Below are 13,746 nucleotides of genomic sequence, written 5' to 3' on the forward strand. Positions count from 1 at the left end.
AGAACAGGAAGACAGCAAATTGAAACTGAAACCAGGGGACAAAATGTGCCAAATTAATTCTGTGGAGTTTATATGTTCCCTGGCAGAACTGCACTTTATTTATGGGGTTATTGTAGTGGTAGTCTGTGGTGCTCATACATTTTACATGACAAGGCTCTACAAATTGCTCTCTGCTGTGCACTCCTGTTCCTTGAGAATCTTTCAAATCAGAATTAATGCATCCTAGATTGAAAGAGCCATGAAAGGACTTAAGCACCAGGAAAGAGATTTGGAAAAAATTTCAGTAGAAAAAAATCTGATTTTACTTATCCCCTCCGGTCTAGTATTTAGAATGCAAAATTTTTTAACAATTTCAGCAGTAAAGCTTAGCCATGAGTCTGGATCAGTAACAAGGATTAAAAATCAATGATCACAACACATACAATTTTAAATCTTTCAAAAAATTTGCCACTCTGTTTTACACCTTTACAGCTTTAACACTCCCTTTATGGATTTTCATGGGTTTATTCTGATTTCATATCCATTTTACAGTACTGTAATTATATGGACTTCAATGGAGTTAAATCTAGGCCTGCACAACCTAAAATAAATCTGGTTAAAACAAAAATCCAGTACCTATTTCCTTTTTTATAGCAGTACACTTATCTTTTAATCAATGATTGAAACAATCATGCTTGACTAGTGATTATTCTTTCACAAATATTGTGCTTTCTTTAGTACAAAAATAGAATTCAAAAAGAGTAAGGTAAGAAATTAAATCTGAATTTTCTTTTCAGTTTAACCATTCAATGCCACCGTTTATTGTCCTGCTGCAGCTCTGACAATTATATACAAGCAAACAGCAATTTTAAAACCTTTAGCAAAGAAAGAGGTAATGTTTATTAACATAGTTGAGGAATACATAAAAAAATATAAGCAGCTTAGTAATATATAATCAAAATAATCAGTAAATATATTTTAATGGTGTACACTGAAGGTTTTCATTCACAGGTGAAGAGCAGTTTACATCACATTTCCATAAAAATCAAAGTTGCATTGCTTCAGGCATGATTTCCAGGTCCAGGGCCTTTACTGGCTGTTTCTTTCTTTTTTTCTTGATTCTTATTAATCTTCTTTCACCTATTTTCTTATTGAATCCTAAAGGTAAAATTAACAAAGTAACATTAGAAGACATCCAAGATTATCAGAAATAAGAGACAAGGCTTGTTTCAATTAATCTTAAAAAAACAAAAGAACATTGTCTTACCTAAAATCTTCATACGCCTGACCAATGCCAAGTTGTGCTATTGCTGTTCCTTTACACTGCACTTACTGTCCCTCCTTCTCTCTCTAGCTCTGTACCTCTCCTGATTTACATCCTCACTTTGCTGAGACTTCCAGCTGTTACATTTGATCAGTCCAATCCTCGCTACCAAAAGTGGCAAGAGAACGTTTTGACCCGCGCAGTATTTACCTCTGAGCCATTGCCGGGGGCAGTAGCACTTCCCATACCTTTCCTGCAGATCCTCAGACACGACTTCCTGGAGACGAAATTATTCTCATTCCCACCACAGCCGCTGTAGCTGAATGGGCGACACCTTCCAGTGGAGAAGTTGTAGAAAAATCTCAATTCTTTGGCTCTGCAAAGTCCTCTGTCCATGGGGGTCATGCACAAGGAAGGGATAGCAGGGGGTTCTGGAAGTACCAAGAAAAACAAGGTGAGACAACACTGCAGTGTTTCAGTTTTATGCCAATATTATTTGAAATTTTTGCTGGCAAATTTAATTCTGCTCTCCTGAAAATCCAAGATACTTGGCATAAGCATCTTTTATGGTCACAAAAAAAAAATAAAAAATAGCACAGTAAAATGCCATCCTGTCTTTGGATTACCAGCAGGAGCTTACCTGAAAGCTATACCTTTACTTGTGTTGTTAGTGATAAAATTGCCATTTCTGCTATAGGAGAGATTGAGGCATTTCAAGTGAAGCATTTGTAGAAAGTGACGTGAAATAAATTAAATGTGGACAGCTTTAAAAATGTGATAAATATTTCCAATAATGAATGGAGCAAATCACTGTTAGACATTCTGAAATCAAGGAGAAGGTAAAAGTACCCAGCATTTCCAATGTAAGACTTAATTCCTCAGTACTGAGTTTGTTGAATACTAAAGAAAACTTGACCTAAGTACCAGGGTCTGTCAGCAGCCATTGAGCAGCTACAAAACACTAGCTTGCAACTTGCAGAATAAAAAAAGCACTGAATGTGAAGAGCAAGTGCACAAATGAATGGAGATGCTGGTGTGTTAGTGCTGCTGGCAGGATTTTACCATTCCAAGGAGACGCTGCTGGTTTGCTCCTTCAGGGGGGCTGCAAGTGAGAACTGAAACACTGGAGGATGAACCTGAGGTAGCCAAAAGACCTGGGCACTGGAACAAGTTCAAGAAGCAAATCCATGCCAGAATTCCCAAACCTGGAAGAGCTCCATCATCTATCACCCCAGAGCAACTAGTAAACAAAATAGAAACTGGTAAAATTGCTGCACAGGCTGCAAGAAGCTGAATGGGAGCCATTATGGGAGCAGTTAGGTGGAACCCAAAAGAGCACCATTTTTCCTCAGGAAACAGCAGTACTGGGCGCATAAATTCAATAAATGAATGCATAAATGCAAATGTGAAGCTGCTCAGATGGAACTCTTGAAGATACCAAGCCACACAGAAGGAGTTCAGTGGAAAAACAAAGCTAAAATTTGAGGAAATCATTTGGGTTACTGCAAAGCTGAAGACATCCTGTGGTCACAAAAGTGAGAAGCAGATGAGCTGCTGAAAGCAAGAAGTTATGCATTAAAACCTGGACCAAGCAGGAGGCTGAAAAATATTCAAAAAGTCCATGCTGTGTCTTAGGTGTCTGACATATGGTACAGCTGCTAAAAAAAACGGTTTATCTGAAATGTAAAATAGCTGAACAGTTGTGGTGAAAAAGTATGAAAAATGGCTGGGAAATAGAATGGCGTGTTAGCAACCTCATACTATTTAAAAAAAAATTCTGAAAATTAGAAACTGAGTAATGAGTTGCTTTTTTGATATAGACTAAGTTAGTTTCAAGTTATAAAATGAGAACCTCAACTTCTTTTCATAATTGGAAGATCAAATTTCACTCTGGGTCCAGAGTACAAGTCCACAATGCGATAAAATCTATATTAAACCTACTGGTTTTTTTATAATGAAGATGGTAGTTAAATTAACTAAAGCAATGCTTTTGACACTGCTCTGAGAACTCTTGAGCCTGGAACTAACTTCATCTCTCTCTCTAGCTGAAGAGGAGGGTAGTTCCCAAAGCATATGTTCAGCATGGCTTGCCTATTTAAACCTGCTAATTTCTGAGCCTACAAAGAACAGAGCAGAAAGGCTTGCCAGTGAGCAAAGGGCCAGACAGCACAGGCTTGTTAATTACAACAGAGAATTCAAATACACACTTTGTAATGCAAATTACTTATCTGTTGTGTAGAATTCTCCAGGGAGTCCACAGTCCCCTCAGGAAGGAGTTCCCAACAATGACTGCAAGATTTGGGGGAACCATGGAGCCAGTGATGAGGTAAACAAGGACTGCCTGTGTATGCACAGTGCACCAGAGAGCCAGGTGCTATTCAGAATCCCTCTCGTATTATTCCCAAAAATTATGTTATTCCTTGCCCCTATCAGTCAGATAAATGCCTAAAATAACAAACACTGTTCCTTGTTTATCTTCAAAACACCTGCATGTTCTTCACTCACAGAAGCAACCAGCCCATGAAGAAAAACCTTAATTTTGCCACCTAGAGCCATTTTTTCCCCAAAAACCCAGTATTTTAAAATAAAAACTAAGTAACTTATCATAACTTCCTCTATCACGAAGATCATAAAATTTATCCTGAATTTTTTTGAATGTATTGATTACTAAAATACTTGACTTCAGGTAAGCAAAGAAGAAAACATTCCCTGTGTCATGCCCAGTGTGTCTATTGGCAGGACAATGTGAAAGCCTGTAAGGCAGTGTGTAAACAGTGTCACCAGGACATTACAGCAGGTGAGATGTCTCTGTTCACCTCCAGTTCCTCAAGCTGTATTTATGGATGTGATGGAACAGAAAATTGAGCTGTTATGTCTATTCTTGAGTTTCTCTCCCAAATGTTTCTAATTTACAACCTTTTTTTTCTGAGAGTTGCTGAAAAGTTTTCTCTCCTGCTTCTTTTATGAAGAAAAAAAGAAAATAAAAGAAGCAGAAGTCCCACAAGCCACAAAACCACATAAAAAAGAAGAGGTACACATTGTATGGTTTAAGATTCAGTTCCTATAATACAGCCCTTTCCTGAATGCCATCCCCCTGAGGTACAAACAGATGACATGATCATAATCTCTGAAAAATCAAATATTAATCAATCTCAGAATCTCTGAAAAATGCACATCTAGATAAAGACTCACAATTATCAGAAAGAACCCCAACCCCAGGCTTTGCAGGGCTTGTGTGACAATGGGCTGCTAATAATGATTGACACTAGAAAACAAGTTTGAAATTATCTTGGGAGGAAAGGAAATGCAGTGAGCACTATTCCTCCCCAGACACAAGTGTGTGACATTCATGAAGCTTCAGGTTTATTGCCAGATTTTCAATATGTGCAGACTTCAGCTCCTCATTTCTGGTTGCAGCAAAGCGAAAATAAAAGAATCTTCAAGTGGACAGGCTATTACAAAAATAATGAGTCAGCTGCACTTGAGTGCAGTAGTAATCCACAGGTATAAATTGGTGCAGATCCATTAAAGCAAATAGAACTGTGCCAATTTATATCAGCAGAAGATGACCCTGACTCTGTACTCACAGGACCTGCATCCTTGTGCTATTCCAAATTCACTGAGCTGAAAGTTGACTTTTGATCCTGTCTCCCACTCAAATCTCCCAAATCAAATGTAGGTATAGTGCTTGCAATTTTCTACCATAGATCACATAAAATGAGAGCTTTGATTCTTAGCCTCACTCTCTCTTAGTTTGCACAGAGTAAAAGTTATTATAGATGTTTCAGCAGAGGGAGACCAGAACTATTTTCAATCTCTGCAGAAAGTTCATTACTGAGAGTGCTAGAAACTTTATGTCTATATCCATGGTTTGCTTTATTTGGCCATTTATTTATAGAACAGTTTATTCTTCTGAAAATCAACAACTATATTGTAAATCTAAAAACCTGATATTGTTACAGAGTTACACATACCAGAAATTTTTTTTTCTTAAAATCAAGATATCAAGATGAAATAGCTTGTCAATTGTAAGGTGAGGTATTCTATAAGACACAACTCCTTTTAATTTTTTTAAGCGCAAATTAACTAAATTACATTTAATTTTTTAATGTTTTTTGAAAAAGATATTTAGCCAGGCCAATCTACATAGCAAATAGATATTGCAATGGCAGATCAATTTGCCTATGCTTGAGGAGATGGACATCATCCACTCCATCCCAAATAGTTCACCCAAATTCCTGTCCCTCACAGAACGCTACAGACAGTCACCCTACACGTTTGTGTGACCTGTCTCTGCCCTGGAGCTTCACTTTATAGCTGCACCTCCAGACAGAGCAGCAATGGAGACAATGTTCTCCGGGTCTCTGTGGAGAAATCAGCTGTCAGCTTTGGCCTTCCCCTCTAGTGGGATTGCCAAAATCACCTCATTTCAGCCCATTCCAGCAGCCTGAAGGGTACAAGCTGATAAACAGAGCAGGAGCAGGAGGCTGCATGAGGCAGATAAGAGCAAGACAAAGGTCACACAATTAGGAAGAACCTGTTGGATCTTTAGACTTTCCACTGAAATTCCCTGGTCCTTCCACAGCTGTGCTTCTCACCCAACCCATCTGCTACACTGACTCTGTTCCATCAATCTTCAGTTCTCTTTCTTTTACTCTCAAAGTCTGCTGTGCAGGAAAATTCCCTGTTGCTGACACAACCAAAACCCCTTCCATTTCCTCTGAGAAAACAGTGAAGCGTGCTCCTTTCCTGGTATAGGTTAGCTCTTTGGAGGATTATTCATACTATGACTAAAAACTTTCAGGGAATGTGTTTTCCCCTTAATGCCCCTAGACTTACTACCAGACCTGATGTAATTCACAATTTTCAGTAAAATAGGCTGCCAAAAGCTTTACTGTTTTATATTCATTCATTTAAATTACAGAGTTCATGGATGCTTGGCACGTGGCAAACAACACAACTGTACAGAAACTTTCATCAAACCAGCAGTGCTTATAGATTACAGTGCAGGCAAAAATCAGAGTACAGCACACACTCATGCTTTATTGGACACTCCATTCTAAGCAAAGAGCACAGGAATGCCACCTACACACCTGTTACCTTGCAGAACATATAAAATGCAAAAACCTTAGCGAGTCTCTATGTCATCACTCAGTCCTCAAAAGTGCAAGCAAGTGCAAAAGCAAAAAACCAACATAAATACTTGGTGAGAATGCTCAGGCTCTTTCCAACTGTTGGTTGCTTCCTCTTGCACAACTGTGGATCATAAAAATGACACACTTCAAATTCAATCACCCTGTACAGTGTGAGCAAGCAGCAGCCACCTACAGTGGACAGTGTCCAGCTGCTGATACTGTCAAAGCTTATCCCTCCTCAGTAAAAGGGAATCCAGAGTCCCATCTGCATTATAATACATAGTGCAAAAATACCTTGGAGAGACATTTTAAATTAATGAAATTAAAATTAATTACATTAATTAAAGCATTTTAAACTAATTCATACTCATTGTGGTTATACTCAATCCAAAAGTGAGGTTAATGTAGTCACAGTGGAAATAAAAACATTTTGGTATTAAATATATTATACTATGCTATGTTCTAAAATCCAAATGTCCTTCTTTAATGGATGAAAGGAATTTAAATCACTTGCCTATTAGATTCTCACAAAAATATTGATTTAGACTGAAAGAATAATGCATCAATGCTTTTGCTCTTTGTATTAATCAGGCCTTTAGGAAGTGCACACTTTTTAAAGAGAGTGGTCAGTCTTCCACTCATTGATCTTTCATAAATGTCACTAAGTTGCGACATATTCTTTTGCTTTGGCTTTCTCTGCTTATCAAATCCTTTGGCAAAGATCAAAACCCATTCTTTAGTCTCAGGAATGTTATAAAATGGGTTGAAATGGAAATGCAATCCATATAAAAGACTGAGAGCTAAGAACTGCAAAAGCTAATTCTTACCAAAAAAAATGGGGAACTGGTTGGGCTCCTCCTTTGGGGAACTGCTGTTCAGGGTGTTGGACTCCTCATTTGGAGCAGCTGGCAGTGAATTACCTAAAAGAAAAAAATAGAGACCGTGGGTGTGAAAGAGTCAAGGGTGGGATATGCAGACACATCCAAGCTCTGGCAATCAGCTGTGATTGGTACCTGCTGGCCCTGCTCAAACCCACTGCTGATGCCAGTTGCCAAGCAACATCTCTAAGGCCCAAAGGCTCAGGAAACTCAGGCTGCTGAAACAACTCTGCAACGAGTTCCTTTTTCTTCCTTAATTTTACTGACGTAAAATTTAGATTGCACACAGCTTGGTAAGGTTATTTTTATATTGCCAGCAGACAGTCTAACCTTTGCAATTGTAATCCTTTTGCAAAATAAGTACTGCTGGCAAGAAAGTGGCTCTGAACTACTTTTAATGTTAATGACTTCCCTGTGCTCAGATATTTCCAGTGACATACAAATAAATAGGGAAAAATCAGTGGACAAACCGAGGAGCATCAAAGGCTTGGTTATAAACAGCAAAAACAAATTCTTACCAAAAATCCCAGGAGACTGGCTGGGTGCTTCTGCTGGGGAACTGCTGTTCACAGTGCTGGGATGCTCTGATGCTGGGGAACTGCTGTTCACAGTGCTGGGATGCTCTGATGGTGGGGAACTGCTGTTCACAGGGCTGGGATGCTCTTCAGCTGTAACAGCTGGCAATGAATTTGTTAAATTAAAAAAAATAGCGAAAATTGCTAAGAAAAGACAAACAAAAATTGATAACGATTCAATAGATCAAAAAATAAAAAGCTTTAATCTGTTTAGACCATGGCAACCCTCTCTTCTTGGATGTTAATGCACATTTACATGAGGTTGTCATTTTAGACTAACATCATGAAAAAGAATATTCTGCAGCTTTTAGTCTATAAGGTAAAAGTGGAATCACAGCCCAGGAAGAAATGCTTCAGCAAAAGTAGGGAAAATCCACATGGCTCTATATTTATAATTAAAAAAAAAATCTTTAGAAAGAAGCATAGTGGGTCTTTTCTACTCTAAGTGTGAATAAGCTCGAGTTCCCCTTGCCAAAATGACAGCTTATGAAACAGTGCTGGAAGAAGGCCCACTAGAGACAAGCAAGATAAAAAGATCTGGAGGCTCTTGGTGGGAAAATGTATTCACATTATGAATAAAATGAGGCACTTGGTGAAGGGAGAGGAGCTCTGCAGGTCACTGTATGTCCTGATGTAGAACAATTCATTGGAATGAGCAGGACAAGGAAGCAAATGACTGATCTGTGGTCAGTCTGAGTGGCTTTGGTAGCCTAAGCTGCACAGCCAAGTCACTCCCAAGGGACACACAGGTGTTACAGGAATCTCTGGCGGGAAGCTAGCAATACACAGTGAGTTAAAAATTCCTCTGTGGGCACCTCTTGTCATTACAAGACTTGGTTTGAAAGTAGTATATGCAGACCTATGGGTTAAAAACATACACAAGTGTTTAATGGTATTATACAGCCCAAAAAATGGCAGATTTTAGGTTAGCCGTCATGAGAAAAGTAAAAATGTAGGAGTCATGTAACATTCCTTAAATAGTACCCATGAATCTTTTACTCCATACTTTACATTTTGGTACTTTCATTTAAAAATATGTATAATTACTGTAAATTTCATATACAAATTACTGCCACCTCAGGGCACCCTAAATTGCCTTTTTTCCATGCAAAATACCTTCAAACCACAGCATTTTTTATACAAGAGTAAAACGAAGAGTGATTAAAAACATCAACTCACAGTTGTCTTGGCAGGTATTCTGGCACTCCTCCAGACTCCTGAAGTTGTTCTGGTTTCCTAGACACCCACCATACTTGAATTTCTCACACAATTTTGTCTCTTTGTTGTAGAAGTACCTGGTAAAATACCCTCGGCAGACCCCGGGCTCTTGGGCGTGGAAGCAGAAGTCAGGCTGTCCTAGAAACAGTGCTAAATGATGAACAGGGGGAGAGAATAAAAGAACTAAAATGCATCCCCAGACAACAGCAGATCTGCAGGAAGTTTACAAAATAAACCTGTGACTTTGGGCTAAAGGCCAACTATAAAATAACTATTGTTTTTTTGTTTGTTTTGTTCTAGATTTAATTATAATAATATTTAGTTGAATAATTATATGAATAAACTGTTAAACGCACTAAATGTTATAATAATTAGCAAATACAATTATAAATATAATTATTAAATATAACTATTAAATATATTGTATCTTAATATATTATTTAATTATGGAAATTATTTAATTAATTTTATTCTATATTTATTTATATTTACATTGGAACCTTATAGGGGTATTTATTGCTCTGTTCAAGTAACCACTAAACTACATATTGAAAAATGTCAACTAATGAGTCCTTTAAAATTCGAAAACGTTGATGTTCTGAGTTGAAAATGAGTTTTTATTCTGATTTTAAAGAAGACCTGAACCTCAGGGATTGCTTGCACCTAAGTACACATCCTTGTTATTTATGTTTCCCTCAATGTTAGCACAAAGCAATGCTTAAATAGAAGAAAAAAGGAAGGAGTTCTAATATAGAACAGAAAAAATATCTAGCAGAGAGTGCAGTTTGTCTGGGGCAGTTTATCCTTGCAAAAGGATACTGGAAACAGGGAGACAGAGCAGCTATCCTACAATATTTCAGTCCCAGCTCGGAGTTTGCAATCAGTAACTACAATATCAACCAAGGAAAAGTTAACAAATAAACATTGCATAATTTGACTGAATATCACAGCATGATATCACATCCTTTGGCAGGGAAGAAAAACACACAGACATATGACAATCCCCAAAAGTCAACTCCTCACCATATTCAGTTTTTTCTTCAAATAGTATGCTTAAAATCATGGTAACAATACAGAAATATATGCAAAGGAATTCTCAGATTCTTGATAATAGTTTTTTTGAAATATGATTCTTGTCTGAGCTCACTTGCTGAGAAAAGTCTACTTAACCATCATATAAGAAAATCCTAGCAGGTGTAACATACAAAGGCCTTCCTTAGCTGTGAAAATGCACATATGCAAATATTGAGACTAAAATGGTGTGCAGCCAGCTGTCATTAAAAAATATATATATATATACATGTATATATATATACACGTATATATATATATATATAACAATAACTTTGAAATTCCTAGCATTTTAGAAGTATGTTATCAACTTGCAAAGAAGTTAATCCTATAACACCTATTTTAGGTAGGCACATATTCAAATTCATTGCTAGAACAAGATGATTATTAAAGGCTACTGATGCACATGTGCAATTTATACAAAATATTATAATAGCTCATAACGAGTGTTGTTCTAAGAATTAATTGGCAATGTATTGCACTTCCATTTTTTTAATACTTCACGAACAGCAAAAAATAATTTTCAGAGATCACATGCAAAATTAAATCACTAAAATATTCTTGAATAAAGCAACCAAATCAACTGTTTTTAGCATTCCTGAATGGCTTAATTTTGATTCTTCCTTACAAATGTCATGCTCTGCCAGTGACTGTAATCCACAGTTCAGGTGCTTCACCTCTCTCACTACACAGAGGCAGCACCTGTTGATGTGCACAGATTCAGAAAGCTAAGCCCACAGAGAAATAAATTTGAGAAATATGTGCAAAGCACATGCTGTGCTTTCAGCTGGAAACACAGGTGAGGCAGGAGCCCAGACAGGGAGCAGCACCAGGAGTATCTGTTCCATCTCCTAGGAGCTCACAGAAAACAGGAGCTGCAGAAAAAATTCTCTCATCCAAAATTGCACAATACTGTGAAATAACACAAAGGGATTATTAGATAGATATCAACTGAAAAAGGAAGGCAGGTAAAAATAAGGGTGTGCAAAGTAAGCTACAGGACTATGACAGCTTCTTAAAAACAGATGTATTTTATTTAGAATAGCCTTATATTATAATGGTTCTTGCAGGTTCTTGCAAATGAAATTAAGTCCAAATTAGATGAGCTCATAGCTAACTTTTATAGCCACTTTTGAAGAGAGAGTTCAGGAAGGCAATACAATCCTAACCACACAAACCAGTACTGTACTTCTAAATGCCACATCTTTCTCTAAAGGCTCAATATTCAAAACTTCATTAGTGGAAGCAATGGTACATGTGCAATAATGCTGATGATAGCCATGGGCTGAATTTTACAGGATGTGTTCTGGTTTGTCATTAAAAGCAGGGAATTAGGGTCAGCCCTTACAGGAAGTAGTGCCAAAGTCTGCAGCATGTGTGGAAAATCAACCTTAGTAGCTTCCACATATAATCATGACTTTTTGTAACACATTAAGAATAGAAAAGACAGGAAAACAGGAAAAGAAAAACATTATCTCATATGAAAATATTTCAAATACCATTCTGTAAAGATAGGTGATTTGATTATAGTCTATTTCAAAATGTAAATGCAAATGTTTGTGTTTCTGCAAGTTGATAAGTGCACACCCATTCAGGGATGAAGGAGAGAAAGCAGAAAAAGAGGAGCTGACTTGTGAAAAAGAGGAGAAAGCAGAAAAAGAGGAGCTGACTGTGTTTGTGGAGCTCTGGCTGCCCACAGTGGTGAGTCTCCAGTGGGCAAAGGGGAAGGGTATAGTAAGTTTTCACAAGCTCTACTCTGAGTGTTAAAGTGAATTATTCTTGTTAGGAACATCAGTTTTCTCAACAGACCAACGGTGTTCCAGTAAGGGACTCCCAATTCTTTAACACTGGCTATTTTGGAAGTCTGGAGTATCAGGAATTTAAAGTTCTGTCAAAAGTCTGTCCCTTCAGGAATGGATAACTTGCTCCCCTGTTTGATTTGCAATTAGGACATCTGCCCTAACCTCTGGTAGCTCCTCCACAGACAACGCTTAAAGAGTTCTGTTTCAGAGATTTTTTCCCTACTTTTAGAAAAGTAAAAAGGGATTAGTACAAAGCATTTGGCTTGTTCTCAAAATACATGATAAGAGCTCCCCATCGTGGCTAATTATACCATGCTTGAACCTCTGCTGAGTTCCTCTTTTTACAGAAAAAAAGAGAAATTATGTATTTATTTTGTGGAGAAGAGATTGCAGCTACCATCTTCAGTGACCACAACTGTCCTCAAATTCTTTGATAAAGACAGAAGATTTGGCTTAACTCATTTTAAACTGACATTGCTGTTTTTGTTAGAAGATAAATTATGTATTGTTCTGGGCTAACAAAAGAAGAAAATACACTCCTTATTGTGTAGATAACCTTAAATTATGATGTAAATATAATTACCTTTCTTATTTTTTGCTAATGCCATCTTCTGAGGAAATTCTGCAAGAAAAATAAAAATAAAAGTATTTAGCAAACGCAGACCTGTTAAGTCACACTTGTGATACCAGTGCGTTTAGAAGTGACAGTGAGCAGTGAGAAGCAAGAAAAGAGAATTTCTTCCTTTTCTTCTTTATTTGGGAAGTAGCACTAAAGCTCATTGTGGAGAACTGAAGTATTATTTCCCTTGTATAGGAAGATCTGCTGTTGTCAGCATAGCAAGTACTGAAATCAAATTATACCAATTTAGAATTGAATAGGGAAATTACCCTTCTTGCTACTGCACCCCGGATCCTGCATCATGCAATCTCACTCCTCAAAAGAGGAATAATTAGCAGACTAAGAACTTGACTGCTGTAGCTACTAATACTGCTCATACTGTGGAGCTGGCTGAGGGAGACAGCAGGACTTCCCTCATCCTACCCAATTCCCTTTGCTCTGCCATCTAGGGCCTGAGTGAAGATTTCCTCATGCAGTTAATGATATTAATTAACTGCAACTGGCCAAGTATTTCCAGGTATCCCAGGAGGCTGGAGAGGAAAACTTTGTGTGCGTGGTTCTCTCCATGCACAATCTGCAGCAAAGTTGTTATTGTCATTTTTAATGTAGGAGTCTGGGTTTTATTGTATCAGCTTGAGAAACTGGGTATCTTAATTCAACCCCAAATTCCTTTTTAGAGATGGAAAACAAACCTGTTCCTTGTAGGAGACTGTCTAATCATAAAACTGAGAAAGGCCGACAATATTTTGACAGCTGAGAGAAAGGTGGCCAGCAGCTTCTGGACTCTGCCTTAGTCACCTTATTTGCATTGCTTCATGATTCTTGTTTTGTACTTTACTGCCCTTTTGGATCATAATTCTACCCTAGTTTTCTCTGGAAACATGCTGATGTTATATTTTCAAAGCAGATCTATTGGGTAGAAATTCTGTCATGACACATTTTTCCTTCCACCTCTGGGACAATGCAGCTGTTACCCTTTAAAAAATATTAAAGGCATGGCACGCACTTCAGAGTGATGCAGCATTTCTTTGAACAGGTTTCCAGCTTTTCCTATTAGGAGGAGGCTTGGCCCTCAGCATTTAAACCCATGACCTAAACACGGACACGCACGTCAGGCTGTTCAACTAATCTCACTCAGCTGTCCCCTTCGGGGCAAAATCAGCAATCATACTTTGGCATGTGATCTCCACTCTTCTGGCAGAGAA

The 13,746-nt window shown here is 37.8% G+C and overlaps 1 protein-coding gene across 5 annotated transcripts in view; it reads right to left on the reverse strand.

The window, feature by feature from the left end:
- Positions 1 to 459: 459 nt before the first annotated feature.
- The window catches only part of TFPI (tissue factor pathway inhibitor), a 56,662-nt gene continuing 43,375 nt past the window's right edge, over positions 460 to 13,746 (reverse strand). For 2 of the 5 annotated variants that reach the window (XM_064718780.1, XM_064718779.1), the window contains exons 5-10: positions 12,506 to 12,544; positions 9,011 to 9,199; positions 7,775 to 7,933; positions 7,206 to 7,298; positions 1,454 to 1,674; positions 460 to 1,137 (exon numbers count right to left, since the gene is read on the reverse strand). In XM_064718780.1, coding sequence (XP_064574850.1) covers positions 1,120 to 1,137; positions 1,454 to 1,674; positions 7,206 to 7,298; positions 7,775 to 7,933; positions 9,011 to 9,199; positions 12,506 to 12,544 — 719 coding nt within the window. In that variant the 3' untranslated portion in view covers positions 460 to 1,119. The remainder of the gene's footprint in view (positions 1,138 to 1,453; positions 1,675 to 7,205; positions 7,299 to 7,774; positions 7,934 to 9,010; positions 9,200 to 12,505; positions 12,545 to 13,746) is intronic. The other 3 variants (XM_064718778.1, XM_064718777.1, XM_064718775.1) reach the window with 2 other exon arrangements.

This window comes from Zonotrichia leucophrys, chromosome 7 (genome assembly GCF_028769735.1).
Source record: "Zonotrichia leucophrys gambelii isolate GWCS_2022_RI chromosome 7, RI_Zleu_2.0, whole genome shotgun sequence".
Classification (NCBI taxonomy): Eukaryota; Metazoa; Chordata; class Aves; order Passeriformes; family Passerellidae; genus Zonotrichia; species Zonotrichia leucophrys.